Raw genomic sequence first — 26,553 nt, 5'->3', positions numbered from 1 at the left:
GTAAGTTAACAACTGGGGAAGTTTCATAGTGATATCTGCTAATTAAATGGTTTACCCTATTCAGCTGAAGAGTCTCGCCTTATATTCAGCACATTGAACAAGGGTTAATATATGAAATTGCTCAAGGGATATCACTAGGCACCCTCCTAAATCTTTAAGAGCTACCCCTAGTCTACAAGATTCAGCAAAAAAAAACAGGTCTGACCCCATGGTTGCTGGACTAGATACAAAACACATCGCTGAACAGACATCTTTCTAGAATTGCTAAAGCAGATTATCATCAGTCAGAGTTCAAAATTAGAGCAAAAAACAATCCAGAACAATTTATTGTAAGTAGCCTAATAAGTAATTCCACACAGAGCTATGCAGCAACAACATCTCATTTGAATAAAAATAAAGGAAAAACTGAAATCAAATTAAAATTACTTTTGTCTCATTTCCTGATATCTGACTTTTCTGGTAGCCCACACAACAAAATACAAAAAAAAATAGTAAAATATATTCAGTTATTAATACAAAAATATATTTCTGTAACATAAGACAAACCAACATTTGTAAATCAGGTAAGTTATTCCTACCAGTAAAAGTATTGTTACAAAATGCTGTAATGTGCAGACTACCAATAAACATAACCTTGCAAAATTACACAACTTTCAGAAAATGTTCAGAAATAAACAAATGTGGGGGACACACAATTGATAAAATCACAACATATTGGAACAGTGCCCCACACAGTGCAGGGGGTATTCAAGAATATGCTTTAGTGATAAAGCTGGCTAAGTAAACTCAGAGTAAGTTGTAAACCTCTTAATAGAAGAGCCCTATGGTTTCATTCTCCTTCAAACAAAGCCAGAACCCATCCTTCAGGAAGTTTACCATTTGACTTAACTTAGCCAGGTTTATCACTAACATGTTGTTGAAACACTCCTCTGGTTGTATATGGAGAGGCGCCTTTCAATCGCTCTCGCTCCCACTCTCTGAGGTCACGTAACAGCCATCTTCTCCCGTGTTGGCCTCAAACCAGTGTCCTGAATGCGCAGGTGCACATACTGTACACACACAGATAGACAGACAGACAATATAAAGGTTAGGATTTCTTATAGCTGCAAATGGGCAATTCTTTCACACAAACATACGGGCATTTGTGGGCATTTTGAGGGCGCTTTTGGGAGGTAACCAGTAGTGTTGCACGGTGTATCGATACTAAAAAGGTATCACAATGCCTTCACGCAAAAAACGATACGATTTCCGACGTTTTTAGAATCGATACTTTGTTACAATAATAACGTTCTGTGTCTGTGTGAACTGCTGCTCTTACTGCTCCTTGCATGCATCTAGGCAAGTGGGCGTGTCAAGCAGGCAGCTCTGAGTGAGTGAGTGCGCAGGCAACGTCAACATAGTTCTTTGCCGACAGTCCTCGGCCTTGTGGATAAAACAAAAGGTGAAATCTGGAATTATTTCGGATACATCGCGAATAGTGAAGGCAAGCCATCAGGTACACAGAGGCCCGTTTGTAAAATATGTTTCAAAGTCATTTAAAAGCAGTAGGCTACGCATGGAACTTGGCTAAACACCTCGCAGACATATCCCAACATTTTTAAAGAGTTCAAAGAACAACAGGTTAACGAACATGCTATAGAAAACACGACTACATGGTTAGTGCCAAGTTCTTTTCTTCTGTTTTAGTCTAGCCTAAGTGAAACGAGTATGGTTTTACTCGAGCAAGGAGTGAGTTGTTCAAAACCTTTCTTTTAGTAAACTCTGTGTACACCAAAAATGTTCTCAATGCTCGAATTATGTGTAGAGACACTGATGATACTTCGATCAAAGTTTCATGTTGTGTCGAGCCTTCTTAGTGTTTCAAAAATAGCAATTTTGGCGCCATTGTATCAAAAAAGTAGTGGCCCTATAGGATTCCCATTCAAAAGGTAATTTCACCCGAAAACGAGAACGCATACAAGCTTAAAGGATAATTCCGGTGTGATTTTGACCTAAAGTATCTTGAAACATGATAGAGTGTGAACGTATGTCTCATAGCTCACCTCAGCTTGTCCCCTGCACTCAGAAATCTGGCACTAGTTAGCCAATGCTACCAACAGGGTTTAAATCCGTGGAAATGCATGGATTCAGTTGCTTCCAGTAGCAGCAACTGGAATCCATGCATTTCCACTGAATTATTTTTGGAATCTGATCCCTTATCATATCTGTTCATTCGCACTCGTTGCTCGACTTATCGTGACTAAATTCAAGATGGCGTTGAACGGTAAAATTCCTTACGGTACTGTCTGTATAAATCGCCTTGTAAATAAACTACCAGTGCTTTTTCAAAGTTCTCCATGTCTCGTTTTAAATGTCAAGGCCCTCGGAAGTCTACCAATGAAGTACGGAGCTACTTTGAGCCTCGTAAATGGTGTAAAACAGTGATTTATTTTCATGGCTAGGCCGATGCCCGAGGCACCACAACAAAACCCTGTTGGTAGCATTGGCTAACTAGCGGCAGATTTCTGAGTACAGGGGACAAGCCGAGGTGAGCTATGAGACATACGTTCACACTCGGTATCATGTTTCAACACACTTTAGGTCAATATCACACCGGAATTCTCCTTTAAAAGTGGCACTTTTGACTTACTTATGCATTTATATGAAAGTTTGACTTGGGTACATTCACAAAACACCATATGATGCATTTTGGCAAGAGTTACGGAGATGAAACGTGTGACTGTTTGCTGATAAGATGCACGCTTGCTTGTTATGGGCGTGATGCAGAGAAACTTCTCTGTATGACGAAACACCGGTTGTTGGTGATTGGTTCAAAGCTGTTCAAAGGAACTCCAATGATTTTAAACCTCAAACTATGGATCCAGGCCAGACTCTCTCTGCGAAGTCAGAGAGTCTGGTTTCCAGGCTAGACGATGACGTCTTTAGAGCCCCAAACATATCGGAAATGTCAAAATGTTAAGTTATTCCAGTCTAGATTTTTTGACATTAATCATTCCTGTGATGTATTTCTATTGTCTATCCAAAGTAAAGTGCCTGTTCTAAAGTTAACTGATGGTCAAATCAACCAAAAATCCAATATTGTTTACACCTCCAAGTGGCCTGTGACGTAAGTTTGTGTGACAGAACAGACAGTGTCTCTGATCGAACCATAAACAATTCAGTCAATCAACACACTGCCTCAGGATCATGGAAGGGAGGGGGTGTAATTTGATTGGCTGAAATATCAACCTTTCACCAGAATTGCAGGCTGTATCTACAGTAGTGTGTTTTTATTGGGGATGGAGCATCAATTTAAAGAGGATTTCTAAATTATATCAGTAGTTGTACATCTAAGATCCTAATCACACTTTGTTTTTAAGGCATTTTTGGTCTGGTCCAATTTTTGGTCGGACAGTGCTAGACACAAGCACAAGGATGACCACCAAGATGCATCGTGTAACCGCAAATGCATCTCCAACAAGGACACTACTAGAGGAGGTGATATAGGCGGTAACATAATTTAAGGGGTCCTCCTGCAACTCCAGTCATTTCTTTGCCAATTTCTCACTTGTTGTTGCATTTTTCTCTACAGAGCTCCCCCTACAGCTTTGGGGTGCATATTTCACAACCGTCTTTTTGGTCTTTTCGCTGGCTCTGCCATGATGAACATCTAAAAAATGAAGTCATCTAATAGCTAGCCGGCATGGCTTATCGGTGCCTCAGGGGGGCGTGTGTATGTCCAGAAAATGTTAAGCATTTTGTGTCATTCTCATTCTCGCTTCTCACAGGACTTCCTGATTCAGACACTGCCAGGACGCTAGTGCAGATCTTGCAACAGGGAAAGCCACCATTCTCGCCACAACAGATCATTTAACCATTACAATGATTTCTAAACTGTTTTCATTAAGTTGAACATGATGCATAGGGGGCCTTTAAACAGAAGGGGACACCAACATATCTGACTGTCCATCTTCAAGATGTGTAATCTGATGTGTAATGTGTGTAATCTGATGTGTAATGTGTGTAATGTGTGTAATCTGATTGCCCAAGACGGATAAAACCAAGTGTAAACAAGGCCCAATGTAACTATTCATAGCCTTAGTTAGGCATGTCATATTCGAACGCATGTCATGTCATACGCAACCTATTAACAATCACCGGTAGTCCAGCTGCGGAGAACACCCCATCGGATGGTACAGAAGTCGCAGGCACACTCAGGTAGGAGATTGCTAACTTTGCCAGGTGCGGATATTTTTTCTAGTTGGCCTTGTACTGTCATGGGGTAAGCGACTAAGCGTTCATTGGTGGGCATATGTCTTGGCAGTATTGCAAGAGTTCGGTTCTGCAGAGTTAACCGTCATGAGGTCATGACAATGCTCTTCGTCTGTTGTTTGTTTAATATGTGCCTAGATCGGGCAGTAGCCTAGGGGGTTTCACTCACGTCAGCAACAGGGAAGTACCCTGCTGTGAGATCTATGACAGTTGGCACGGCGTGAATTATGTAGCCTATAGCCTAACACAGTGGTTTTCAAAGTGGGGGCCTCGAAGGGGTGCCAGGGGGGCCTCAGCAACTTGGAATGAAAAATAAAATCAACAAATAAATACATTTGAAAAATGTTAAATATACCTATTACTATGAGGGTTGTTATACAATGCCATTATAATAATTTTCCATGATAATGACTGGGAATAATAGTAGAGTGATAGCTCTCATATAGCAGAAAGCCCCAAATGCAATTTTTACACACTGTATGCTCCATCGCAAAGTGCTTACAAGTGGCTAAAATAGTTATTAGGATAAGCTTAATGTATTTTTACATTTGCCATATAGGCTATTGTCGATGGGTTTAATAACACATCAAGGGGGTCCTTGAACGGAACCTAGTGGTATTTGGGGGGCCTAGTCTTGGAAAAGTTTGGGAACCCCTGGCCTAACACATTGGAACTGCACGATAATAATGATATTGGAAAAAGCTATTTTAAGATTGAATTTCGCACGCAGTTTGACTATTCGAATATTTGAAGATCGCGACTCATCCCTAGTCTAGTTCTCACTCAATAAAGCAGAAAATCATCCATCTGAACATTTTGACCTCCCAGTCAAATCCAAAATCTCTTACCTGCTGTTGCGCTCAAGTCTTCCTCCTCCATGTGATCAAAGTCATAACTGACAAAGGCATTCTATAACCAGGGGGCAAAAAAGCAAAATATAATGTATAGAAAAATATAATGTATAGAACGCCGGTCATTATTGGGAAAATAAGTCCCGACAGGGCGAACTGGACCCCGACGCGCAGCGGAGGGATCTTGTTCCACCCTGAAGGGACTTATTTTCCCAATAATGACCGGCGTTCTATACATTATCCCGCTTATTACATGGCTAGCTTACTTGCCAAAATGAAATAATAAACTCCCCACGATATGACTTTAGCCTACATAGCCTAGCCTATGCCTATTTGTTACCGTTCATCGTGGCATTTGCTGAAACAAATACTTTGCAACACACGCTGAACTTGAATCAAACATTCTTTAGAACACAACTGATCAACAGTCTGCTTTCACTTTTGAATGAAGTTCCAGTCCTTGCGTAGTGATAGGAAATACCTGAATTAGAAGCACAAACTCCGTTGCCAGCGGTCATTATTTTTTTCAGAGGTCCTTTCCAAGGAAATAATGACCGCTAGAACTTTGGGAAATCCCATTCAAGAGCCGTGTAATAACAAGCAATATCATGCAATAATAAACATGACACATGGGCATACATCGATGACATTAAGAACAAGGGACACATTTATTTAAATCGTAATTATGCTTTAGCTCCTCATCAGGGCAGAAAGTAAATACTTTCATACTTAAAAAGCCACAGGGTAACCATGCATCACCTTCTGTTTTAGGAGACCTCTCCACTCTCCTTTCTCCTTTTTCACCAGTCTGATCTCAGGCTCGTTACACTTCATATCCCATGAGCACCTATCAGCATTGATGTCATTCTGTAGTTCCAAGGTGACGCGATAGTGCTTATTATTTGCATATGCACTATAAAGAAAACCATAACCATATCATCACTATGAACCCTTAACCAAAGGACTGTGACCGAAAAAGAAATGTGTTTGACAACAGTACTATGAGCAAAAAGTTCTGTATCTAGACAGAGTGGAAATAATTCATCTTGGTTTTGCTTTTTACAAACCTGTACACCATTCTGTCAGGGAAGAAGTTGCAGGTCTGCATCACAGGGTTCATGAGTTTAACCCGCAAGATAAGTACATCCTGTCTCTGAAACCACTTTATCTGTGGGTGACAACTACAAACAAAGTAGCAGTGACTGAAATAGTACCGGTAAATTAAAAGATATGAAGCATTTAGTACATCTAAATGGAATAAGAAGAGAAAGATGATGGTTTACCTTTGAGGACTGTCCACTTCAAGGGTTTTCTTCAAGTTGACATGAGGGCTGCCAACCTGCTCATCTTTTCCAGTAAAGGAAATATGTCACACTTGTCAGAGTGAAAGCACAACAACCACCATTAAACATGCACATATTTAGAAGTATAGTTATACTAAGCCCATACCAATTCCATTTTCGCTTTGTGTATTTACTGATGAAGTCCAGCTTTGGGGTGAAAATCCCTCCAATTCAACGTGCCTGTGGCAAGAAAGCTCTTCTCAGTACACAGTATAGATGATTTAAAGAGTTAAAGCATCATCTCAGAGGTTTCATACTTTTTTCCCACAACTTAAATGTCCAAATGATTTCATCAACAGAAAAATATACCAATTTTAGATAAAACTTTAAGAAGAAATGGCACTCAAAGAAAGTAAACCAGTCCTGTAAGAAACTCACTTCAGTGGTGGCATATCTCCACTGGGTGCTGAGCTGCCAATACCCCCAGATATGCAATCTGAACGCATGCCTTTAAGGCTGAAGAAATCAGCTGCCTCCAACTCCCTCTTAGGGGGTATGGTTGGCATTTCCAGCCCAGGAACAGGGCTCTCTTCTGGGTCCTTCATTCTATCAACCTGGGCATCATGTGCGGCAAGTTCTTTCAAATCCAGTGTGGCTTTTTCAGAGTGGTTATCAGAACTGCAATCACAAAGTTCATGTTCAGTTCCATGTTAATGGATGGATGAGACTGTAGGGCTGCTTAATTATGGCAAAAATCCTAATCACAATTATTTTGTTTATTTTTAAATCACAACTATTTAACATAAGTCATTGACTTTGGAAACATCCTGCATTTATTGAACTTTAAAGATAATGGGTAGTCCTGGGTAGACATACAGTGGGAAGGCGATGTGATCAGAAACCCTCTCGGGGGCTTCGAGAGCCTGCTTCAGCATGTTCAGGTGTTCAGTGTTGGCCACACCCATGCCTGTGGACAGCACCTCACTGTAGACATTATACTCGTTGATGAAGGTCTTCAGGAGAGGGGCAGGGATCCTCCGCACCTGTCAGGTTTAATGAATAGCAAACCACAAGGACAAGTGGACATCAACACCAATATACAAGTTATATACACTTGAAGTATGCTCTCATGTACCGTACTTTACATGCATAATGCACAAGGACAACACATAAAACATCATAACTGAATGATATTGATATCTATTATAAGGATTATAATGCTACCACCATTCCGCAATGAATACATTTCAGAGGAGGGGCTAATGAGAACTGGCCCCTCACCATGGGGTTGACCCAGACGGTGTTGCCCAGGCACATGACCACCTTCGCCTGGTGCCGCTTTCCTCTGATCTTCTGACTGATGGCCCTTGTCACCTATTAAAAAAAAGAAGAAAAACATCGATCAGATGTTATGGATGCACTGATCAACTGGCCAACTCACTTCACAACATATCAGGTCACTATGACACAAATAACATTTTCGATGCCTCAGCAATGTGATCTGATCTTATAACATTGTACACACACTGTCTTGGCCCACTCTAACTTCTGTCTAGCATTGTAATTCTGGTTTTAATATTTAGTCTAATGACAAACTGACTCCAACTCCCCTTGGACAAGTTAGCAACTTCTTCCTCATTTCTTATTTCTCAATTCTTCAAGCCAGTAAAACGTAAAACCATTTGACGCGGAAATTTGAGGAGAATGGCGGACCTTCGGATTCCAGTCCACCTCATTGTCGATGGGCCTGACCCCACACAGGATGATCTCCACTGCCTGGGGAGGAAAGTCGTGGAACGCAGGGGGCAACAGCAGCAGCTGGTGTGACTTCACTTCCTGTGTGCTCCCCTCATCCAGGAAGTGTACAACCGCACAGCTGAACAAGCGGTTGCCTTTATCTGGCAGGGACACCACACGCACCCTACGGCACAAAGACAAGAATGCTCACAAATGTCTCCAAAGACATCTTTTCAATCTTATACACATGTTCCTCACAACTCCTCTTGTTCTAGTGAAGGGCTCCTCAATCCTGCTCCTGCAATTCTATACTCCTTCCATGTACCCCTGATTAAAAACCAGGTCATTGTAACCATGAAGCCTTAAAAGAAAAAAATAAACCTGATAACCTGTGGATGACCTTAGTAAGAGCAGAGCAGTGGCGGCAGGGACCAGGCCTTGAGCAGTATTGCAGGGACCAGGCCTTGAGCAGTATTGCAGGGACCAGGCCTTGAGCAGTATTGAGAATCAATGGATTAACCTATTCATTCACAAAAATCCAATGTGAGCATTTGTGATCATGAAACATCCATTAAGGACGTCCAGTGGTACCTGTGGTACTTGTCCTCCTGCTGGATGGCGTACAGCTCCCCTTCCACCACCTCCGAGGCCCAGCGGAGCCCTGTGGCGTAGTGGGTAGCCACCTGGGCAGAGAGCTCGTCAAAGCCGGTTTCATCTGGGTGGACCAGGCGCCCATAGTACACAGTGGCACTCTTGATGAACAGAGGCACAACCTGTTGGCGTAAAGTGAATTTAGAAGAAAATGATTTTGTCAGTAAAGGATTTGTCTATACTACTAGTAAACTCTTTATAGCATTACTTGCAATAACTTACCACATTTAAGATAGTCAAGGACAACAGGCTTTTAAAAAAAAAAAAAAAAATCATGACTATAATCTCACATCTATTGCTGCAAAAAATAGGACTTTATTTTCATCATGTCCATGGCCCCTGAACTCACCCCAACCAATCCAGTCTCCAGATGCTTGGGATCGTCTTGAGTTTTGTCTAGAATATGTCTGTCAGGACACACTCCAGTATCCCTACATACAGGAAAACAAGGAGTAAAAAAATGTAAATACAACTTATATTATTGTACAAATATTTACATTAAGATTGACAGGAAATGAGTGGGAGCAAGGTGGGAGTAAACTGGTAGATGGCCACGGGTAGAAATTGGTGCCTGTGGGCACCAGGACCTATATATGGTCAGGATACTGGCGTTTGGGTCACAGTTCCCTCTATTTATACTAAATCAGCCAATTTCACCAATGACCAAGATGGATATTATACAAATCTGACTGTCTGATAGAGGAATTAACTGGGACAGAAATAGTGCGTTCACCTGCAGAAGCCAAGGCTCTTCAGGTAGCCACAGAGGGGCCTGTGTGCCTTCTGCTCCTCCCTGGCCATCTGGATGCCCTGGGCAAACTGGAGGAGCTCAGGGGGCAGCAGGGCATCGGTGCGCCTCAGGTAGCGGAGCACTCCGGACACGTGGCGCGCGTTCTTCTCCGTCAACAGCAGGATGGAGTTGGTGGCAGGAGGGTTGGAGGAGCTCTCAGGATGGTACTGCAGGGTGGATGAGAGAATAAGTGCACACACACACACACACACAGTTTGGTCTGCAACCAAATTTAGGTGTATACTGCCCTCTACAGTTAAATAGTGTCAAGTGTCGATGTTGCACTGTTCTGACCGCATTAGAACCCTTAGAGGACCCTTAGATGACCCTTTTGACATCACAAAATGTTCAAATTCAACCATTGCAAAAGGGGAGCCCTCCAAACCTTGTCAGAGAGGACTCTAAAGTTGGCAGACATGGAGAACAGACGACTGCCGAAAAGTTTGGGAGAGGTTGGAAAGCCATAATGCACAACACAGGTCGCATCATCAACTCCTAAGGCTTTCAGACACTTCTCAGTGGTAACTGATGAGAGAGAAGGAGGAAGAGGAGAAATATTTTCTCAAAATGCAAAAATAGAGACTATAAAATATACATACAAATTCATAGTATTAGCAAAAAGTATTAGCAAAACATAGTATTAGCAAAAAGCTTGCAGTATTGCAAATTATAAAATAGATAGGTCCGGTCAAAGTATTAATTTCTGACTTAACGAGAGGCATTCCATGAGGGGCGATCTCTCAGGACATCACCCCCCTCTAACTCTTGATAAACATCTAGAAAAACATCATCCCAAGAACGCAAATGGAACACCCAAATAATACCCACTACAAATGTGCAAGTACGCCAGGAGTCTGGCCCATACCCAGGATGATGTGAGTGCCCGCCCCGATGGCCTTACTCCAGCGCTCCATCACAAAGTCAAACTGGTGGGTCAAACCCTCATGAGCTTTCAGTGCTAGAGCTGAGGAGTTGACAACAGCCTACGGGAGGAACGGTCACCAAATTCAAAATCAGTGGTAGTTTCCATACTCCAGAATCTTCATGATCTCTCATACAAACACAAACACAGTCACACAGACCTTCAATAACTAGTGTTTATCAGTGTTTTGGGTTAGAAAAGTCAGTCATCAACTTTAGTGGTGGTAATTTGGATAGCAATTTTATGATCTCTCCCTCACCCAGACACCTTCTGCACTGTTGCTCGAATGTAAGACCTCAATAATGTTATTTTAATGCTTTTGGAAACATCATCCAATTTTTAAAAATGAGTTAATTCAATTGTTACAGTTACCACTGTAAAGCAAAGGAGTGCACTGGATTTATATAAATATAACTCAGGACAAAATGAGAGCATTGTTGCAAAACAGAATGTACCAAAATACATTTTATATTATTTTAATTATGTTGTGTTCATAATTGTTGGCTGTCATAATTGCTGATTAATTAATTAATTCATCCGATTGATTGCACAGCCCTAATTCAATGTAAGATTCACTGTGTTCAGCACCTCAAAAACCTGCTCCAGCTCGTCTATACTACTGGTGATGACCAGGGTCTTCTCGGGGGCGGAGGGGGAGAAGTCCAGAGCTCTGAGCATCACGGGGGTCTTCTCACAGTCCAGACACAACATGATCATCTAAGGGCAGCAAACACACACACACACACACACACACACACACACACACACACACACACACACACCAAATGATCTCTATTAACAGCCTTGCGAACCGACCCCAGAACATGTCTGCATCTCTGATCCATACGGGTCAATGAGAACCAATTAAAATGAAAAATGGAAGACGGACCCGAAAAGTTAAAATAGAAACAATTAGAATGGCAAACTGTAATCCTCATGCTGAAATAACAAGACTGTAAGTACCTGGTGCACGCCCCCATACAGGGCTGCCTCTTTAGGGACAGTGATGATGACAGTGGCGTCCCTCATGTAGTCTTTAACCAGGCCCTCCATCGGTGTGTTCCAGCCGCTGCCGACGGCAACCAGCTGCTGCGGAGTCCGTGATCGGTCAGTACTGGACACCAAACTCCGGAAGTGCTTCAACACCGCCTCCATCTTTAGAGGACGAGAGATGATTGGAATGGAATGAGAGAAAGAGAGAAAGAAAGAAAAAAGAAAGAGGGAAATGAGACTTGAGGACAAACGGACACGGACACACACACACAGGCTTGTTCATTTGAGATGAAGGAAAGAGGGAAATGAGACTTGAGGACACACACACACACACACACACAGGCTTGTTCATTTGAGATGAGGGAAAGAGGGAAATGAGACTTGAGGACACAGACACTCACAGGCTTGTTCATTTGAGATGAGGGAAATGGGAAATGAGACTTGAGGACACACACACACACACACTTGTTCATTTGAGATGAGGGAAAGAGGGAAATGAGACTTGAGGACACACACACACACACACTCACAGGCTTGTTCATTTGAGATGAGGGAAAGAGGGAAATGAGACTTGAGGACACACACACACACACACACACACACACAGGCTTGTTCATTTGAGATGCACATGTCTTTGTTTGCCATGACTTAGAATTTTGTATGCAAAGACTGCTTAAAGCAACACCAAAGAGTTTTTTGTACCTTAAAATAATGTTTCCAAAATCGTATCAGGGGTTCAGCAACTCGTAACAGGGTGAACGGCAATTCTGCATTCGCTTCGCAGCCCTCTATCGGCTATAACCGCACTATGTAAGTTTGCCAGATCCGGTAGCGGATCTGTAGTTCGATGGAATGAGATATAAGAAACTACAAATTTGACTTGCATCTGATGTCGCAATACATCGTACTTTTATAAGTCATGCAAAATATTCTACCTTGTCTGTGGACATCGTTATTTGCAAAGCCGGTGCTGGATAAACAAATAGCGTGCGTACGACAGAGGGAAAGTTCTTTGTTGTTGCTTTAAATGTTTTTTGTTTGTTTGTTTCTAGCTCCTGCTACAACCCAGACCACCTTCTGTATGCTTTACTGTTGGAAGTTCTAGAACTACTCCAGTGTATGAGTGACATTATGACTGGCGTCCCGGCCACACCTCTCCGGGCGCCCGAGTGTAGAGCATGTCCACCTCATCCATCACCAGGTGGCACAGGCGCAGAAACAGGCCACAGTTGGCCTCCAGCAGCCGCGCCAGCGTGAAGGGCGTTGTCACCAGCAGCTTACCTGAGACACACACACACACACAATATGAGTTCATATTATCTAGAATTGTTGTACAATAGCGATGGGCGATATGGCCAAAAATCCATTTTGCGATATATATTGCAGCCTCTTGCGATAGCCATTTCAGAACTTGTTACATAGACCCTAAGGAAAGACAAACTGCTAAATGTATTTTTTTAAAAGAAAGAAAGAAACTTAGTATGTATTTTTGAGAATATTTATTGTGCAAAACTGTTATTATACAACATAATGTTGCTGCTAAATAAAATTCAAGTACACTAGCTGCAGAGACTTTCAAAAAGAAAAAGCTTGGCAATGCTGGTATTCAGTGACATGTATCGTTTTGAGGTGGTAGAACAGATTACTCCACAGAAGGCAAACCTTTTGGCTCAAGGGCCACATTGGGTTTTGAAAATCGGCTGGCGGGCCAAATGTTTAATGTTTCAAATAATTTAAATGCTAGTAATGACAAAGTAATATCATCTTTAAATTTGATGCTGTTTATAAATAGCGCATTTGTGTACAAAGCATTGTGTCCACACCTTTAGTTCTCATAATGATCTTTGCTAAGTTTCTTAATATAAAAAAGGAAATAGCAATTATCAACAATGATAAGCCAGCTGGAACCTGCCGCTCTCTTTCTTTCCCTCTGGTGTGTGTAAACGTTCTCTAAGAAGAGTGAAAAGCAGTTTGCCGTAAAGATAACCACAACATCGTCTATCGCAGGGAAAATTGCGAGCAGCCTACGAAAACCAAATAAAATGCTTGGCTTGCCTGATTAAAGTGTGTGGCGGGCCGTAGTTTGCCTACCTCTGCTCTACAGGGTATAGTTTGCTGCTGCTCGTCGGACGGCTTAAAACCGAACCATGTCCAAATAATGGATGTTGCACTGGTCTTTTTCACCAGCACTTCCATTTCGCTTTCAGCCATGTTTACTGAAGATGCGTTGCAGCTCGTGGCTCTAAATTTCACGGGTAGATTGCATCATCAACATGCATATCGCGATAGAGATTTTAATTCTATTGCACTATCGTAGGTCAATTTTAATTTATTTATATCGCATTAGGGCTGTAACGATACACCAACCTCATGATTCGGTTTGTATCACGATTTTTGACCCACGGTTCGATATGAATCTCGATTTTTCTTTTTTTTCCTTTTTTTTTTTTTGGGGGGGGGGGGGGGGGGGGCATTTTATTAAATAACATTTTAATAGCCTCCCTTAGAACACCAGAGGATTACAATATAATATATCTTTTATTTTATATCCTGATATAAAAATATTTTTCTGAATGACTGATATTAATGACTGATATTTATGACAGCACACTTTATGCAGATTAGCCTATAGCCTAGGCCTACTATTTTTTATTACAACTCTACCTCTTTAATTCAGCTGTCTGGTTGAAGCCTGGAAATATTGTAAACAAAGTAGCATATAGCTTAGCCTATCATAGTCTACTGATTGGACTGTTCAGTTTCCCCATGGGTGTAAGTTTCAAGTAATACTTGTTCTCCTTGGGACAGGCCCTTTTGGGAAACGTTGGTATTGAGATGATCAGTCAACTTCAATGCAAGAGTTTTAAACAAATATGTGCAGCATGCTAATGATGCTAAGCGGATTTAATAGTAATTTAGCTAGTCGTCTATGCGTCCTTGCTTTCACGATTGTGAATGTTTTATTTAAGTCGCGTGTGTTCATTGAGCAGGAGAGGGAGTGAGAGGGAGGGAGCGAGAGAGAGCGGGGCAAGGAGAGGGGGTTTACTTCTACTGTTTGGTAAAGTTGCACACATAGTCTACAATGAAAGCAAGGTGAGGTATGAAATTATTATTTATTTATTTATTTGTTTTTGGACAACGTAGGCTACCGATAAGTAAAGCGGGAGTTGTGGGTTGCTTTTGCAGCCGCATAAGCTGCAAAGCACTGCGTGAAACACTAGAAAGGGTGTGTCGCGATTCTGCCTTTTCACACCGCGACACAGTATCGTGGATATGAATGTTGCGATTTCGGTTTCGAATCGTAAATCGTTACAGCCCTATATCGCATATCATTTATATCGCCCATTACTAATTGTACAATTGAAAAATAAATACAACCTAACATTGTGTCAATCACGTATACCCACTTTAATCCACAAAACATCCACAAACAACAGCAGCATCCTGTATTTGACTCGTACACAAAACTATACAAAATACGATACAAAATTATACCAAATATTTCGTATACGAACCGTATAAAGACATTACAGATTTCAGTGGGCAAAGACCTTAACTACTGCCCGAGCCAGTTCAGCAACCAGTGTTCTATGTTAATGATCAAGGTGTTTGTGCCAACAAAAAAAACAAAGAGAAAAGAGAATCAAAACCCAGGACTGATGGGCGCCTCACAGTTCTTGTGGATTCTGAAGGCTTTGGCCTCGTCCCTGTCCCGTCCCAGCAGCACCAGAGCTGGGTTGAGGTCCTGAACGGCGTGGCAGGTCTCCAGCAAGTCAAACACAGCCTGCACCTTCTCCCATCTCGGGCACAGGATCACCGCTATGGGCTGAGAATGTAGGACAAAGGCGGCAAAGTGTCAAATGACACTGTGTTTACTTTTGTCAGTGGTGTCTAATCTCATCACTTTCACCGCAACACATGTGCCCCCTGAAGTACACCTAAGTGAACTTCATGTTGGATCAGATTAGGGCACAAGGCAGTTCAAGGGGTCGGAAGTATAAATGAAAGAACAAGTCTACTAGTGAGTACTGGGATCATAGCATTCATTCTGGACAGGATTACATTAGCAAAAGCTTTGGTGTTCCAACATGATAAAAGTCTACCATTTTGAACAGACTCGTTCTTGAACACAGCTGTGGCATTCATCTATGTGAAAAGATCTGTACAATCAGAACAGCTCCCGCCAGCCTAGTGTCCTCCCAGGCAGTCATCACGCTTACCCCGGTGCGCGTCATGAGGGAGCTGTGGACGGAGCCGTTCTGGATGTGTGTGACCAGCGGGGGGAGGTAGTTCAGTGGGTCCTGGCCCGTCTGGGTCACCAGCAGTGTGTCGTTGCCTCGGAACACGTGGGGCCAGCAGTACTGCTGAGCCACATTAAGTCCCGGGTACTTCACCCTCTTCAGATACTGTGGGGTACAATACACTAAAGACCATGTCCGTTGCCAATTTGTCTAGTATGTGATTTACAGCAGAAAATCTATCTGCTACCTTCTGTTATCATACTGTACATATTACTCGCTCTATAAGGTAAAGTAGTGATTCAAAACTCTATACTAGTGCAATACACTTGTTGAACACAGCAGAAGCCTCTTTGCACACTCTAGTACAAGCATGTTATGAACCATACTGGTTAAAGTATTCATGACGGAGGTATCCGACTTTTAGTAGTTTTAATCTTTATTTGTCTGTCTAGTCTACAAGCCTATCCGGCTTCTATTGAGTTTAAAAGCAGGACATTACCCGTTTGAAGGGGTCGGAGATCGAGCAGCGAGCCAGACTTTGCCAGGGTTCTATGGCAACTGAAGCATGAACCAGAACCCCATTCCTCTTGGGGTCAGTGGGTATCACCTACAGGCCACAGATTCATTCATTCATTCAACCTTTATTTATTCTCGGAGGTTCACTGAAGGTAGTCCTCATTTTCAGTGAAGCCGAGATTACAGTACCAATAATCAGAAATAACAAGAGATATAGTATAATAATTGTGGTAAATAAAACAAAATAAAACAAATAATAAGACAACCTACATAACATTATAAGGAGGAAGGGAAAAATAAAAATACAGAAAATATTATTAATAAAATAATAACAATAAGACATAACATTTACATAAAACAGGTACAACTTGACATAGGAAGGTTTGTGATTACTTTCCTATAATCAATTCAGATCTGTAGAGAATTTTTATGTTACATTGAAGATTATTCCAGGAAGTAGGGGCACCATAACAAAAGGCTGACTTTCCCAACTCAGAGTGGATACGAGGAACCTTGAGCATCAAACAGTCATTTGATCTGTTCTGATAGGGACCAGAATTCCAAACAAGCATGTTTGAAATATAACCTGTAATTTTCCAACAATACCTTTGTAAATAAACAGATTCCAATGATTATGTCTCCTCTCTGATCGAAGGGAATGAGAGCAACAAAGGGTCGAAATAAATTTTTTGGCTTACTAGCCGAAGTGGCTGATAGATGACAAAAATTACTGGCCAGACATATTTTTCACCACCCAAAAATAAACAATGCTTTTAACTATTACAATGTGTTTAAAGGACTAGTATGTTACCCTGGAAATCCAGAGTTCTCGGGAGAGCACAATGGAATTGTCTCTGCGAGACACTCTGGCAAAGAGCAATGATGCACGTTACTTTTACCCCAACATTCCGGGGAACCAGCTAAACTGATGAAGACAGCGCTGCAACGTTGGAGGACAGTACACATTGGTCGTAGTGTTATCCGATTGCGTCGAAGTCCGAAATCATTCAGAGTAAACATGGTCTAGTGTTATCCAATTGCGTGCAGTGAGATTTTTAAATGTATGCTTGTTGCCGCCCCTCGAGTTGGGCCATTACATTGTTCTTTGCCAAACCCTTAATCTTTCATCAGAGCTGGACATATTTCTCCACAACAGGTAGCCTAGGCTAAACTTCATCTGCATCGCTAACTTCAGCTAAATGTGTTACGTTGGTTAGAGGTATTTTTTGTTTTCACTGTTTCCGTAATGTGTAGCTGGGTCATGGTTAGAGAAACGTTAGAGCAGCTGCAGGTCAACTAACGTTAGCTAGTCTTCATTACATTTGGCAACCCAGAAGAGGCTCGCGTCTGGTAGTCTTGAGAACGTTCACCAGTGTTTTGATTTTGGCCTACAGAAACGTTCGGTAACAATCCTACAAATCGGTTCTTTAACCATTAAAACTATTTTTAAGTATCATTATTATATGGCAATTCAGAATGCTGCAGAAAGTTCCATTCAAAACAACAGGCCTTCCCAATGATTGGAGGTCCAATAATCTTGTAGCCTATAATGACTGCTGCAAAAATATTATGACAAAGGCAATGGGTTTTGAGCTATGAATCACGTCTTTCAAAGCATTCTGTGAGTAGTTTGTTTGCTATAGCATTGGAATAATAATTGAAAGTGAAAGTAAGCAAGTATGCTAATATATTTCTATTAGTGCTGTCAGTTAAACGCGTTATTAACGGTGTTAATGTAAACCTATTTTAACGGCGTCAATTTTTTTATCGCGAGATTAACATTCTTTTTGGTGTGACAAACTTTGTAGTTTTTTCACATGCTGTTGCAACAACTAGTAACGTTAGAACAACAACACCACACCGGATCTAGCTAGACCGGAAACTAAACAATACGCACTGACGAATGGAATGGAACGTTGTATGTGCTGCACGTACACGCCCCCTTTTAGGGGAAAGGTGACTGTTTGGATATAATAAAAACCTATGCTGCATCGAAGTGGGGAGCGAAAAGGGCTTATACTTACTAAATCTTTTTTTTTTTTTTTGGGCTTTTTGTTTTTTTATTTGGACAGGACATTGGAGAGTGACAGGAAGCAAGTGGGAGAGAGAGACAGGGTGGGATCGGGAAATGACCGCAGGTTCGACTCGAACCTGGGTCCCCGTGGGCACTCAGACCCGTATATGGTACAGACGCTGTAGGCCACTGCACCACAGCGCTCCCATACTTACTAAATCTTGAAACAAACTTGAATTAAAGGCACAAAATAAGGTTGGTGTAAGTTATCTGTGTGTTTATAGGATTAATGTGACCATTATGTTCCTATTTTTTGCTCTTTCCAGTTTACTAACAGGAGTGTCACGAATGTAGGCACAGTCCACACAACTGCCCGTGGCTGACTATAGTTCGGCAAGCTTAACTTTACATGTCATAACATCAACTAAACGTAAGTCACACATTCATTCTATCACTTGTAATATAAACGTAGCCTTTTTCCTACAACTAGGTGAGATAATTTAGCAAGCTAACCGTTTTACATGGGATATTATGGTAAGTGTAGCTACGTGCTGAATTTGTCCTCAACGTTGGGGTTGTAATTTACATATTTTCGACATGAGCAAGTTACATACACATAATTCTTCATAACTGCCGTGTTAGTAAAATGATTGAATGTCCTGTGAATTAATAACTAGATGTAACGTCAAGGTGTGATTACTAGCTGTCTTTCCCATTGGAATCAACGACATAATGCTCACTTGTTTTCCGCTAAAATGGGGCGTGATGCAGATTAAATGTATCTTTATGATAATGCGCCGTTAGTAGGCTACGTAAAGGCATGCTACACACACTTGTTTGGGCTTACTAGCCGGCCAAAGACAAGTAGCCTAGGCTGGCGCATTAATCGTGTGCAGCCAAAGATTTTTTCACCGTCACTTGTTCTGTTATCAACAATCCTCTTTGGCTGCTACTATTTTGACTCTTTGGCTTTGATGCACCGTTTCTTGTCCTCAAACTGCTGCCAGACACTTCCTAGCAAATATTCTAAGAACTTTACTTCCTCCTAGTCCTCCTCCTGTAGTCATGGAGATAAACACCAACGCAGTTCTGAACTCCTGGTCAGCCGAATGGTGTTTTAAATTGCTGTGGACACCGATGCCGACATGAGTGCGATGCACTCTGCTTTCGACATTCATTTACATTAGATTCCATTCTTTTCAATACAACTCCGCACACCAGCATTACACTTTGCCGCTGTGTAAATCACAATTCAGTTATATTTGGTCGACGCCGCTCCATAAAATCCATTGTTCATCCAGTGTTTGCCTGTTAAAAACTTTGGCGCTGCAGGTGTGGCAAGTGACAGTGCACCATAGACTGTAGGCCTATAAAATGGCAGTGCACTCATGTCGAAAAAGTTCCTTATTTTCAACTGAACTCAAAGACAATGAATATAATATAAATATAGTATTTTCTGTTTGTTATGCCCTTTATAATGTGTGTAGGCCTACATTTTGTGCATGCACTTCTACGGTAGGATTTATTTCAGTTTATATTATATTTCTGAAGAATATATTGTGTTGCCTCAGGTCTGCTGTACGTCTTTTGAAATTTGATTTGAAATAATCAAATAGGCCTACGTCTTATAATAAAGTAACTTGCTTTGCTTTCATTTGAATCCCAATCAAGATACACAATATATGCTTTATATTGTTAATATGGACTCCTGGAAAGTTCAGAAATGCAAAATAATAGATTTTTAATCATGTGATAAAATATGTAATCGTGATTAACTATAGGATCTCAGCGATTAATCGTGATTAAAAATCATTTGACAGCACTAATTTCTATACAACATCTGAAACTTTCAAGTTCTATTTGTGTGGCGCACTATTTGTTTTCTCAGCAGATGCAAGAAACGGTAACAAAATAAATAAGACTTGTGAAGTTTCCTTTTTTCGTTTAAGCAAAATAACTAAGACTTGTGAAGTTTCCTTTTTTCGTTTAAGCAAATAGACATAATAAGCGGGATAATGAATTGTCCCAACCATACCGGTCAACATTGATATTTGACAATCATACAAAATTATCCAATTAACTAAACAGAAAACAATTTTGGTAATAAATTACCAAAACACAGTGCTACTAAAATATTGCAAAATAACCAAAAACGACTAAATAACTAAAGTTACCAAAACATCTTTGTATCAGGGTGTCCAATGTGCCACATTGCTTATGAAAGATAAATGCTTACCATTACGTCATCCTCCACATCTAGATTTAGAGGGGCAGGGTTGAGCCACTCCAGCAAACTGTAAGAGCAAACTTGCTTTCATTATCAAACATCTAAAATCACACACCACACACTTCCTAAAGTTAAAACACACACACAAGTGAATACATTGGTCTAATTTCTAGCATTCTTGTAGTGGTTGTGGTCGACCAGAACAGTATTCCGCTCCCTCAGCACAAACTAAGATAAACAGACCTACCGAGCAGCAGCCATCTCCTCATCAGTTCTTGGCTGTGGCGTGCTGTTCTCTTCATGTTTCCAGTCTTGAACATTAGGGCTATCAGAAGAACTGTGATAAAACCAAAAAACACAGTTAAATACATTCAATGCTGAAATCCATAAACTACCAAGTCAGGACACAGGTAATGTTTTCAGTATTCTTACTGGGTATTATCATCCTTGATAGGCACAGAGTTATGCCATAGAATTCTATAGGCGTTTTTAGCAGGCATTTTAGGAGTAAATTAGCCTAGAAATCTAGACGCGCCCCTAGCGGCAGCCAGGGCTAGTCTAGCAACTCTCCGTTGGCTTGTGAGCTCCAGAAATCAAAATTTAATCAGGCATTGAAATCGTGTATAGAGTCGTTTGGTGGGCTTAACATAATGATTGATGGCAGAGTTGCAACGGTTTGGCTTGAATTCCCTGCTACTTGAAAACAAATATCCTATTGCGTCCTATTGCGTGCAGAGGGAATTTGAAAGACAACTGATTATCCTGCCCCTCGGACTGAGCACTGCGAACGGTGAGTGCCCAGACCCTACATTTTAATGTGGGTCTGGCTCACCAGGCTAGGAGTAAATGGGTTAATGGCAGAAATGCGGCAATGCTTTCCCGTCCTAAATGAGTTAAACACATTCAATGCTGAAATCCATAAACTACCCAGTGAGGACACAGGTAATGTTTTCAGTATTCTTACTGGGTATTATCATCCTTGATAGGCACAGAGTTGACCGGCTCATGGTCCTCCTGAAGCTGGGGCATCTGGGAAAGCGCTGCTTTTTCCTCCTCAGTCTTCTCCTTGGAAAGGGCCATTTCCTCCTCAGCCCTCTCCTCTGTCTTTATCTCAGTTAGTTTGACTGAGCCATCAGCCAATTGGTCATTTGTACTGTGTGTATCAGACACACAGCTCAGGTCCACCTGTATGAATGCAGGTGCATGGAGATCAAAAAATACAATCACCTCTTCAAGTTACATTGAAAAACAATACACAAAGGGGAAACAGGGGCCCATTGCACAAAACTAGGATAAGGGATTAAGCCGGGATATCTTGGTTATCCTGGCTCAATTTATCCGTGATCCTTTTGCACAAAAGCGGGAATAGGGGGCAGCAGGATATGTTATGGTATACTGTAAGTCACCATGGCGATTTATTCTGTGGAGCTAGCCTGCTCTAGACCAGGCTAAGTTCCAGGATCTATTAAATCTCATCCCTTATCTCAGTCACCACAAACGGGCACCAATAGTTATTCCACTGCCCACTATACATTGTTATCACATATAACTAGACCTACTGTCATTATTTAAACTTTTGTGATCATTAATTAACTTTTACATACTCGCCATTCCCGACCTGTCATGCGACATTCTGACGTCACGGGAGCGCCGTAACCATTTTGCGCGTGGTGGTCGCGACACTAGTTGCAATATTCTCCTAAACAGAGGTGCTGCTGTTTGTTGCTGTTGTGAAAAGGCTATCGCTACTACTTTACACCGTAGAAGAAGCAATGAAGCCGCTCTAGTTGCCATGGTGAATCAGTGAATCTGTGATCGGTGGCGGGGTCTATTTGAGGGAACCGTGAGCGCGCACTTATCCAGGATAGGTTTCACCTGGCTTGATGAATCCGTGTCTGCTCATCCTGGCTTGGTCTTTGTGCAACCAATTAAACCTGTATGTGTACGCTCTTGTTTTGGATTCATTGAGCGCAGCTCAGTAACTTATCCCGGATGTATTAATTCTGCTTTTGTGCAAATTAAGCAATAAATGTTATTTATTGTCTTGTACTCATAAATAGGCATTTATCAGTGAAATGCCTATTTCTTTTTTGCTCCGTTTCCCCGTTGTGTGTTGTTTGTCAGTTTAACTTATTGGTATAACACACACACACACACATATATTAAACATAGCTATATTAAATATTATTTATATTAAAAGGTACCAGTGTATGAGCACAGAATGAGCCTGTTACCTGATGCCGATATCTGTACATCCCTGGATAGAACTGATCTAAATTACTCAATAGAACTGAAATTCTAAATGATCTGAACTCAAATTACAATGCTTATTTATTAGTGACTTTAACCTCCATGAATGTAATCAGTTTGAAAACACAAAGTTCAGACACTCACCATGGACTTGTCAAACCCACCAACAGCATCAGGATTCAAAAACTTCAGATACCTGGGAGAAAGACACAGTGTTCCAAAGCTGCTCGCGTAGTGCAAGTCATTGTTACACTCACAAACTGAAATGAAAAGATTGTGTGGCCGACCTGAACAGTATCAACTCTGCCATTACTTCGTCTGCTAGAGTTGGCCCAGGTTCCTCACTCAATTCACTTCCACTGAAAGAAAAAATACTCTTTTGACAGTGTTTGTACGTTGTGCAATAGCTTATAGGCTTTGATGAAAACTGGTAGGATTTAACAATGAATGCTGCTACTTACTGATTACAGATGTTACAATGTCTGTTTATATATACACACACACACACACACACTGTATATACCAGTGGCGGACCGTGCGTTCAATGGTTAGGCCTTCAATGATGACAAAAATAATAATAGGGGGGCGTTACGGGGGAGTTTTTTTTTTTTTTACATTTCAGCGTTAAAATGTGTGCAATTTCCCAGCATTTCATGGTGGGGGGAAAAGTTCTCTCTCTCTTACGAGAGTCTGTGTAGCACTAGAATCTTCGTTACACAAACAATTAATGCTCCGATTGCTTATTGGTTAACAGATCATCCTCAGCAGCAAAGTAGGCTGCTAGGCTATTTATTTACCACCCATATTCACAAGTACATTATAAACTGCTGCCTGCTGCTGTCCACTAAAGACGTGCAATTTAGTCCATGTCATATTGAAAGTGAACACCAAGTGTACTCAAGTATGGGTTTGTGCAGACTACTTTGAAATATTTAGGCTATCGGTTGCCTAATTTATGTTCATGACTCGCAAGCACATATAGCACTGCCACCGGTCTACAATGATGTGTCCAAACCATTTAGTAGTTTAATCTGACATCAGCAAACTTGCTTCAGACTGTGGCTCTCCTATTTAGCTGTAGCTTTAACGTTAACGTTACAGTGCAACTGTTCTAGGTGCCGCGCTGCTCTGATTACTCATGTGGAACTACAGTAGGCTATCCTACAGTGTTTGCCAAACGTAGGCTATCTCGCGGTAGGCCTACACTATGAGAAAATGTCTCAACAGAAAATTATAAAAATGTCAGCACACCACCATGCTATTAAACATAAAAGTCACCAGATGTATTGCCCTAATGCTGCTAGCACTACTGCTTGTTGGCTATTTTAGAATGCCTGATAGCCTGGTCTGATGGTCTGATTTCACCAATAATTTCCACAAAACTCAGAGAGATAAAAAATCAGACTAAACTAGCAGGGCAGGGAACCAAAGACAAATGATAGTTTTCACATAGATGCCGATCCAGACATCTTCACCAAAGCCACCAACTCAAACAAAACTTACCAAGCAGACACTGCAGTCTGCAAGAGGCACAAAAAGGTTTTTTTTTATATAGAAAAGGGCCAGATAACAAGCATCTATAGTACTACTGTACTACAAGCCTATGTTATCAAATAAACATGAAACAAAACTTACCAATTCCTGCATAGGTTACCAGCTACATGCAGAGCACACGTTGCTAACATGTAGTCCAGCTGACACCATAACGTACATTAGCCTATATTATTTTGCTTAATGAAGGCTTATCAATATATATTTTTTAAACAAAAATGGTCAATTTACTTTTCATAACTATAACCAGTCATGTCAGTGGGACATGTACTTTTCCAGTGAATGTCTGTCTGTCTGACTGACAGAAGTTGCTCACGAAGTTCATCGCGTAAAACAGACAGCGTCAAAATTCGTGATGAACGGTTCCGGGTATTCTTTTCGAACATTGCAGGCCCAACTGCAGTCAGACCTGCCTACCTTCCCATAACAGGTCGATTTGATTGGCTAATCAGTCAGATGTAGCCATCAATCAAGCCGAATCCAAACATATGATTTCTAATGGTTGCTTAGGTACCAAAAACGCAGTGATTCCTTGTGAAGGCCTGATGCGGGACTTAACAAGAGAAGATGTGCGATTGGATAAAAATGTATCTCACCCCCTCACTATTTGTTCACACAATCTGCCAATCAAATCACATATGGACAGCGGTAGGATATCAGTAGTCGAGAACGATCGTGGAAGGAGAAGCAGAAGCAAATAATAAATGCTAAAGTACAATGTTATTAAAGACACTATTATATTTAATTCGTTTGAAAATAGTTAGGCCTTCAGAGACGGCCTTGAAGGCCCTGACGGTCCGCCACTGATATATACACACACAGTACCCTCCAGAATTATTGGCACCTCTGGCACCTTTAGTTGACTAAAACACGGTATAAAAAACAATCTATTGGTGATTTATCACAATGAAAAAAATTAGGAAAAATCCAACCTTGAAGGGAAGCAAATGTATTTTGAGAAAAAGGAAAATCTCATAAAGAAATAAATATTTTTAACTAAAACACGTTGCTCACAATTATTGGCACCCCTGAAAAATACAAAACCTAACAGAAGCGTTTTCCTGTCTAATTTCAATTTATTGAAATTAATCAGAGTGTCTGTGAACTTTCAGAAGTAGTTCATGACTTTCTTTTTCACTATGGTATAAAAATAAAGTCACAGAGGCTAAATCCTCTAATCATTTTTCAACATCGGAATGACAAGAGAATACACTAAATTTAAATAAAAAGAAAGTGTGTTTACATAAGTCAGAGAATGTCTATGACAATTAGGTACTTTGTTGAAAATGGCTATATTTACAGTTAAAAAAATGATTAAAAGGTTCTAATTATCTGGAAATGTGACAAACAAGGACCCATGGTTATCTTGCCCCCACGTTCAGTATGGAGGACGGTAAGATAGGCAAAAAATTCCATAAGAACCACTGTTGGAGAGTTACAGACAAAGGTATCATCTTGGGGTCACCAAGTCCCCAAACAAATCTTCAAAAGTGACCTCACTGCTAATAGATTATTTAGAGGGCATGCCAGGTAAAAGCCTGCCCAGTCATTTCATTACCAATGTAAATAGCAGGAGTTACTGAATGGTACAGTGACTTTGTCTGGAAGTGTGGTCTATTGTCAGATGAAATGAAAATTGAGCTATTTGGCTAGAAACACTGTAGGTGTTTTTGGCGTACATAGAAGAATGGCTATACTGAAATGAACCCCATGCCTAATGATAATTATAGTGGAGGAGCTGTGCTATTGTGGGGCTGTTTTTATTCCCAAAGGCCTTGGGAACCTAATTAAGGTGCATGGTATCAGGGAACACCAAGAAAAACCTGAACATTTTCAAAGGAAATCTGTCAATCTCTGCCAAGACACTAAAAGTTGGTCATGATTGGATCATTCATCAGGTCAATGAACCGAAACAAACGTCCAGATCAAAACAAATATTGTTTGCTGAACACAAAATCATGCTTCGGACATTGCCATCTCAGTCCCCTGATCTAAACTCCATAGGAAAACAGTGGGGTGAGGAGGAGAATGCACAAGTGTGGACCTAGGAATCTGGACGGTCTGGGGGGATTATGTAAAGACAAACTGTCTTAAATCCCTTGCTTTGCATTCTCCAACTTTATGGGGTGTCATAGGAGAATATTACAAGTGGTTTTATTGACAAAGGGAGGCTTAAGAAGGTATTACAAGCAGGGGTGCCAATAATTGTGAGCGACGTGTTTTTGTTAAAAATATTTATTTCTTTATGAGATCCTTTTTCTCAAAATAAATTTGCT

The 26,553-nt window shown here is 41.0% G+C and overlaps 1 protein-coding gene across 1 annotated transcript in view; it reads right to left on the bottom strand.

Moving 5' to 3' along the window:
* Nucleotides 1-532: 532 nt before the first annotated feature.
* The window catches only part of tdrd12 (tudor domain containing 12), a 31,069-nt gene continuing 5,048 nt past the window's right edge, over nucleotides 533-26,553 (bottom strand). Inside the window, exons 8-33 of the mRNA XM_076299153.1 lie at nucleotides 24,230-24,246; nucleotides 22,871-22,922; nucleotides 21,441-21,661; nucleotides 20,724-20,813; nucleotides 20,486-20,543; nucleotides 16,219-16,326; nucleotides 15,699-15,884; nucleotides 15,151-15,304; nucleotides 12,632-12,759; nucleotides 11,449-11,640; nucleotides 11,074-11,202; nucleotides 10,429-10,546; nucleotides 9,949-10,088; nucleotides 9,507-9,730; nucleotides 9,123-9,204; nucleotides 8,714-8,895; nucleotides 8,099-8,306; nucleotides 7,667-7,759; nucleotides 7,262-7,428; nucleotides 6,824-7,063; nucleotides 6,552-6,625; nucleotides 6,386-6,449; nucleotides 6,170-6,283; nucleotides 5,862-6,015; nucleotides 5,100-5,160; nucleotides 533-1,049 (exon numbers count right to left, since the gene is read on the bottom strand). Of these exons, the coding sequence (XP_076155268.1) occupies nucleotides 955-1,049; nucleotides 5,100-5,160; nucleotides 5,862-6,015; nucleotides 6,170-6,283; nucleotides 6,386-6,449; nucleotides 6,552-6,625; nucleotides 6,824-7,063; nucleotides 7,262-7,428; nucleotides 7,667-7,759; nucleotides 8,099-8,306; nucleotides 8,714-8,895; nucleotides 9,123-9,204; nucleotides 9,507-9,730; nucleotides 9,949-10,088; nucleotides 10,429-10,546; nucleotides 11,074-11,202; nucleotides 11,449-11,640; nucleotides 12,632-12,759; nucleotides 15,151-15,304; nucleotides 15,699-15,884; nucleotides 16,219-16,326; nucleotides 20,486-20,543; nucleotides 20,724-20,813; nucleotides 21,441-21,661; nucleotides 22,871-22,922; nucleotides 24,230-24,246 (3,351 nt within the window). The 3' untranslated portion in view covers nucleotides 533-954. The remainder of the gene's footprint in view (nucleotides 1,050-5,099; nucleotides 5,161-5,861; nucleotides 6,016-6,169; nucleotides 6,284-6,385; nucleotides 6,450-6,551; nucleotides 6,626-6,823; nucleotides 7,064-7,261; nucleotides 7,429-7,666; nucleotides 7,760-8,098; nucleotides 8,307-8,713; nucleotides 8,896-9,122; nucleotides 9,205-9,506; nucleotides 9,731-9,948; nucleotides 10,089-10,428; nucleotides 10,547-11,073; nucleotides 11,203-11,448; nucleotides 11,641-12,631; nucleotides 12,760-15,150; nucleotides 15,305-15,698; nucleotides 15,885-16,218; nucleotides 16,327-20,485; nucleotides 20,544-20,723; nucleotides 20,814-21,440; nucleotides 21,662-22,870; nucleotides 22,923-24,229; nucleotides 24,247-26,553) is intronic.

Source organism: Alosa pseudoharengus, unplaced genomic scaffold, assembly GCF_046254945.1.
Source record: "Alosa pseudoharengus isolate Yale_2024_CS ecotype anadromous, Long Island Sound unplaced genomic scaffold, YU_APseudo_1.1 YU_APseudo_1.1_scf_10, whole genome shotgun sequence".
NCBI lineage: Eukaryota > Metazoa > Chordata > Actinopteri > Clupeiformes > Clupeidae > Alosa > Alosa pseudoharengus.
The sequence above is the reverse complement of the archived record's forward strand: the minus strand, read 5'-3'. Positions and strand labels throughout refer to the sequence as shown.